The following is a 6,371-nucleotide window of genomic DNA, read 5'->3' on the forward strand; positions in this document are numbered from 1 at the left end:
TAAAACCTTTTAGAGATTTCATTAAAAAACTACATACGGAGCAAAATGAGTGGATCTATAATCTAAAATATGTCTATGTACATCCGTATGTAGTTTATAGTACAATCTCTAAAATGTCTTATATTTAGGAACGGAGGAAGTATATAGTTTTGTTGATTTCGAACGAGCGACTTGGGCCTCCAAAGCAGGCCACAAAAGTTAAATATTATAAATTTGCTGACTAATTAATAAAGCTCTCTCTTTCTTAACTGTTGTTTCTTGGTGTTTACACTCCACGAAATGTCATGCATTATGACAAATTGAATGACATATAATAATAAGTATCGGGAAAAGAATTACATATAATAAATAAATAAATGATATAGTTTACTATACAGAGAATCATGCAGGCATGATCAATCACGAGAAAAAGGAGAAAGAGGGAAAATTATAATGGCGCCATTGCGTGGCGCTGTCGTTGTTGACTAGAAGAAAAGCATCAAACCAGCCACGACGGCGCCTAGCCCTAGCGCTAGCACAGGCTCAGAACCAGCCTGAGGCGCCGAGCTCGCCGGTGGCGTTGTCTGTCTGCACCGTTGCCTCGCCCCTCTCCCTCGGCATCTCACTACCTTCCACTCGACGTTGACCTGTATCTTCATGCCACCGGCGCAGTGCCCGGGCAGGCCGCAGATGAAGTACCGGGTCCCGACGGCGGCGAGCGGGATTACGTCGTTGCCGCTCGGGAACGTGGCGATGGGACTAGAGCTGCTGCAGTTGTCGTAGGCCGTCTTGGTCACCTCCACCACGTTGTGCGTTGCAGCGGGGTACTGGAACCGGAGCTCGTCGCCGGTGTAGAACCTGATGCTGGAAGTCCATTGGGTGTAGTTTGTTCGGAGGTCCCACGATCCGGCCGGTGCGCCGACTGTGTAGCTGGCGCCGAGCGCCGTGCCGAACAGCGCCGCGGTGGTCAGTGCGGCAACAAGGAGAGCTCTGATAGCTGCCGCCATGGATGAATGCCGAGCGACTAGTAGCTCTAGCAGTTGAGGAGATGACCCAAGAAGGGTTGGAAATGTTGAGAACTTGAGATGGTCGAGGGGCGTAAGTTCGAAGTCCGAGGGTCTGGACTCTGGCCTGGTTGTGTTGTAGGAATGATGATACTCTGGGATATATACAGATGATGAGATGGTAGGTCGCTGAATGCGTCATACTGACTCTGTCAAATTAGCATTTGACAACCGCGTTGTTGTACGGGTCGATCTGGAAATTATATATAGCCCATAATCGAATGTGAGCTCGTTGAATAATCAAGGATGAGAAGCTGCTAGCCTACTGCCTGGTCGATATATGCATACTCCATATCTACCCAGATGCACGATTGAACGCTTCAAAGAATCTTTTAGGCACGGTCAATTACGATTGTGCTTGTTTAAATATCGCGCCATCAGTTAATCAAAGTCTCGTGCATCACCAAACCAACATGTGGTTAAATGGGTAAAAGGACAATGATATCTCTTGTCCATCAAAATTCAAGTCACATAGTTGATAATGATGTTTGTATTTTTTTTTTTGAATTTTTTTCAGACTTTCGGCGATGTACGTTTGATACGTGGAGAAGTTTTTGTCAATTACGTAGACGTTTGTGTCGTCAATCTAATGAGGAGACGTTTTCGTCGACTAAAAAGACGTTGTGATGACCTCGTCATGTAAGATGATGTAACCACTCATTTGATCATACGTTTTCACAAAGATAAGATGTGCGTACGCTCGTTTATAAAAACTAGATAATACACCGCATGTTGCTGCAGGAATTGGTTACAATCTATTTTGAGGACATTTGATTTTTTAAGAACATGAATATTTGATTGGTGATATGAGAAGTAAAACTAAAAAAATAAGTGGAATGTTCTTGAGATTGTGTTTGATTGGTAAAAGTATAAGATATTACCAAACTCACATCTAGATTTATTTTGTTTGTTTATCGAGGTTATGTGCGTATATGTTGATAAGGACATCAATATCATTATTACACCCACAACCTTTACCGTTGTACATATTCGACCAATTACTAGGGCTCGCACACGTCAATTGAATAACATGTACTTTCGTTTGTTAAAAATCCTTCTAATGTTCATGAACATACGATGTTGCCCAAATTTGATACTTTTATTTTACTTATAAATGAAGGACCTAGCATGGACAGAAGGATGACCATTGGAGCGGGATCAAGCATGGAGGGGGAGGTGCTTCCAGTGGTGATTTTTGGACTTCGAAGCCGCCTTAAGGAGAGCATGAAGGCTTGGACGCAATATACAAGATGTCACTTCATAATTTTCGTCCATAGGATATTAGAGGTGCTACATCACCTTATTTTTGGGCCAGGCCACTATTATTCTGAAATACCACTTTATAGACTGTTTTTAGTGTCCGTATGTGTGAGGAAACTGAGTTAGGGTTGTTTTCGGACCCCTCCTCCAAGGGGTCACGAATTTTCCCTCTATTTCCATATATATATATATAGCCCATAGGGCGCCGTTTAGACTTGGGTTTTGTTTAGATTACAAGTTTCCCATAACCGCAATGTCGCATCCTTCGTTTGTGTTCTACAACCACAACAAGACGACACATAACCCTACCTTCATCAATAATGTTTTTCTCTTATATTCGCAATATTCATATTACAATTTCAGTTTCTTGCTTGTTCTTTGTTTTTGTGCAGAAAATAGATCCTTGTGGTCAGGTTGGTCGTGTTCCAGCATGATCAATAACCTCGGAGTTTGTTTAATGATTGCTAAGGCGCGATGTCCTCACACCTTCGTAGTCGGATCATCAAAGTCTACTCCACCAAAAATGATAGCCACCATCTCATCCAAAGACAGGCACTAGTAGAAAACTGGGCTATAGTCCCAGTTGGTAAGGGCCTATAGTCCCGGTTCACTAACCGGGACTATTAACTTGGGACTAAAGCCCCACCCTTTAGCCCCTGTTTGCCACGAACTGGGACAAATCCCCTCCACGTGGTTGTCAGAGTGTGCCAGGGGGCAAGGACCTTTAGTCCCGGTTGATAACACCAACCGGGACTAAAGGATTCTGTGATTTGAGGTTTTGGGGTTTATTGTTTATTATTTTTTTTTATTTTTCTTTTCATTTCAAACATATCATAGAATTTGGTACATATATCATAGAATTTCTCATAGCACGTATATCATAGAATATCCCGTACGACCATAAATATATGTATAAGCATACACACATGCATACATATATACAATTTGGTATATACAATTTTTGGGCCAGGTCCATGTTATTTTGAAATACCACTTTATAGACTGTTTTTAGAGTCCGTATGTGTGAGAAAACCGAGTTAGGGTTGTTTTCGGACCCCTCCTCCAAGGGGTCACGAAATTTCCCTCTATTTCCCTATATATATAGCCCATAGGGCGTCGTCTATATCCTCAAAGGATGCTAACTGGGTGATGGTATCTATCCTCAGTGGACCACTATTGTCAAGACAATACCCGACCCTGTCGGAGAGAAGAGGAAAAGATTTGCCCAAGAGCAAGAGAGTGCTAGGAAGGATGTCGAGCGTGCCTTTGATGTTTTGCAATCTTGACGGGGCATCGTTCGGTATCCTGCTAATACCTGGAGCACGCAGAAACTATGGGAGGTGATGACTGTTTGTGTGATCATGCATAATATGATCGTAGAAGACGAGCACCCGGAACGTCTGTACGATCAAGTGTTTCAGTTTCAGGGTGAGAATGTTGAGTCTGAGCATGGAGGAGCGGCAACGTTCAACAGTTCATCTAATTTCATCAAGACATGCGTGATTGTGAAACTCACATGTAACTGCAAAATGATTTGATTGAGCATATGTGCGCTCATGTTCGCAACCAATAGATTTATCTTCTTTTATTCGTTAGCAAAACTATGTACGAACTATGTGAGACATTTTTATTTTTATTCGGCTTGTAATAACTATGCTATTTTCGATTCAAACTATGAAAATCATGCAAAATAGGACGATCAGCCGACCACGCCGGCACATATAGGTCGGCGCGTTGGGTGCGCTGCCGATCCATATCTAAAACAGATCGGACGTCGGACGAACGGCCAACCCAAACGGATAGAAAACGAACAAAATCGTTGTCTATTTGAATCGAACCGTTGGAGTTGCTCTAACAAAAGATTTGTGCCCGTCTTTCGCCGTTGCTACATAATTTGTGGGCACGTGTTGCGTCCTGCAGCAAGCTGCCGCGACCTGCATGAAGGCCTTGGATGGATGGATGGATGGACGGACGGACGGACGGATGCGTGGGCTTCCTCTCCTCTCGTCCGGAACGAAAACAAAGGAAAGGAAGATGGATGGGGGATGGATGGGTTGGTTGATCAAGGATGAGAAGTCCGAGGGTCTGGACTCTGGCCTGGTTGTGTTGTAAAAATGATGATACTCTGGGATATATACAGATGATGAGATGGTAGGTCGCTGAATACGTCATACTGACTCTGTCAAATTAGCATTTGACAACCGCGTTGTTGTACGGGTCGATCTGGAAATTATATATAGCCCATAATTGAATGTGAGCTCGTTGAATAATCAAGGATGAGAAGCTGCTAGCCTACTGCCTGATCGATATATGCATACTCCATATCTACCCAGATACACGATTGAACGCTTCAAAGAATCTTTTAGGCACGGTCAATCACGATTGTGCTTGTTTAAATATTGTGCCATCAGTTAATCAAAGTCTCGTGCATCACGAACCAACATGTGGTTAAATGGGTAAAAGGACAATGATATGTCTTGTCCATTAAAATTCAAGTCACAGACTTGATAATGATGTTTATATTTTTGTGAATTTTTTTAGACTTTCGGTGATGTACGTTTAATATAAGGAGAAGTTTTTGTCAACTACGTTGACGTTTGTGACGACTTCGTCAATCTAATAAAAAGACGTTTTCGTCGACTAAAAACACGTCTGTGATGACCTCATCATCTAAGATGATGTAACGGCTCATTTGATCATAATTTTCACAAAGATAAGATGTGCGTATGCTTGTTTATAAAAACTAGATAATACACCGCCATGTTGCTGCGGGAATTGGTTGCAATCTATTTTGAGGACATTTGATTTTTTAAGAACATGAATATTTGATTGGTAATCTGAGAAGTAAAACTAAAAAATAAGTGGAATGTTCTTAAGGTTATGTTTGATTGGTAAAACTATAAGATATTACCAAAGTCACATCTAGATTTATTTTGTTTGTTTATTAAGGTTATATGCGTACATGTTGATAAGGACATCAATACCATTGTTATACACACAACCTTTGCCGTTATACATATTCGACCAATTACTAGAGCTCGCACACGCCAATTGAATAACATGTACTTTCGTTTGTTAAAGTTCCTTCTAATGTTCATGAACATACGATGTTGCCCAAATTAGATACTTTTGTTTTAATATGAATGAAGGACCTAGCATGGATAGAAGGATGACCATTGGAGCGGGATAGCATGGAGGGGAAGGTGCTTCCAAGGGTGATTTTCGGACTTCAAAGCCGCCTTAAGGAGAGCATGAAAGATTGGACGAAATATACAAGATGCTCCTTCATAATTTTTGTTCATAGGATATTAGAGGTGCTACATGCTACGGCAACAGAGATCTTCTGTCGTCTCTTGAGCTCGCGTTGGTTTTTCCCTTAAAGAGGAAAGGGCGATGCAGCACAGGAGCAGTAAGTATTTCCCTCAGTTTGAGAACCAAGGTATCAATCCAGTAGGAGAATCTCGTCAAGTCCAGAGTACCTGCACAAACACAAAAGAGCTTGCACCCAACGCTATAAAGGGTTGTCAATCCCTTCAAGATTGATTGCAAAGTGAGATTTGAAGGCGAAAAGTGCAACGAAGAAAAAGAGCAAGGCTGAAAATATAGTGTGGAGTAGACCCGGGGCCATAGTGTTCATTAGAGGCTTCTCTCAAAATAGCAAATATCACGGTGGGTGAACAAATTACCGTCGAGCAATTGATTGAACCGCGCAAAGTCATGACGATATCTAAGGCAATGATCATACATATAGGCATCACGTCCGAGACAAGTAGACCGATACTTTCTGCATCTACTACTATTACTCCACACATCGACCGCTATCCAGCATGCATCTAGTGTATTGAGTTCATGACGAATAGAGTAACGCCTTAAGCAAGATGACATGATTTAGAGGGATAAACTCAAACCAATGATGAAAACCCCATCTTTTTACCCTTGATGGCAACAACACGATACGTGCCTCGCTACCCCTTCTGTCACTGGGTGAGGTCATCGCACGGCATGAACCCAAAACCAAGCACTTCTCCCATTGCAAGAATCATAGATCAAGCTGGCCAAAAAAACGCA

The 6,371-nt window shown here is 42.1% G+C and overlaps 1 protein-coding gene across 1 annotated transcript; it reads right to left on the minus strand.

The window, feature by feature from the left end:
- Positions 1 to 304: 304 nt before the first annotated feature.
- Positions 305 to 1,136, minus strand: LOC123411213 (uclacyanin 1-like). The gene has a single exon (XM_045104157.1). It carries the CDS (start codon positions 984 to 986, stop codon positions 465 to 467), a length of 522 nt encoding a protein of 173 aa, XP_044960092.1. The 5' UTR covers positions 987 to 1,136; the 3' UTR covers positions 305 to 464.
- Between the last annotated feature and the right edge of the window lie 5,235 nt (positions 1,137 to 6,371).

The sequence above is a fragment of the Hordeum vulgare genome, chromosome 7H, assembly GCF_904849725.1.
Source record: "Hordeum vulgare subsp. vulgare chromosome 7H, MorexV3_pseudomolecules_assembly, whole genome shotgun sequence".
Classification (NCBI taxonomy): Eukaryota; Viridiplantae; Streptophyta; class Magnoliopsida; order Poales; family Poaceae; genus Hordeum; species Hordeum vulgare.

Excerpts from the sequence above, each read along its gene's own strand:
- LOC123411213 (XM_045104157.1), bottom strand. The coding sequence starts at position 986 with ATGGCGGCAGCTATCAGAGCTCTCCTTGTTGCCGCACTGACCACCGCG.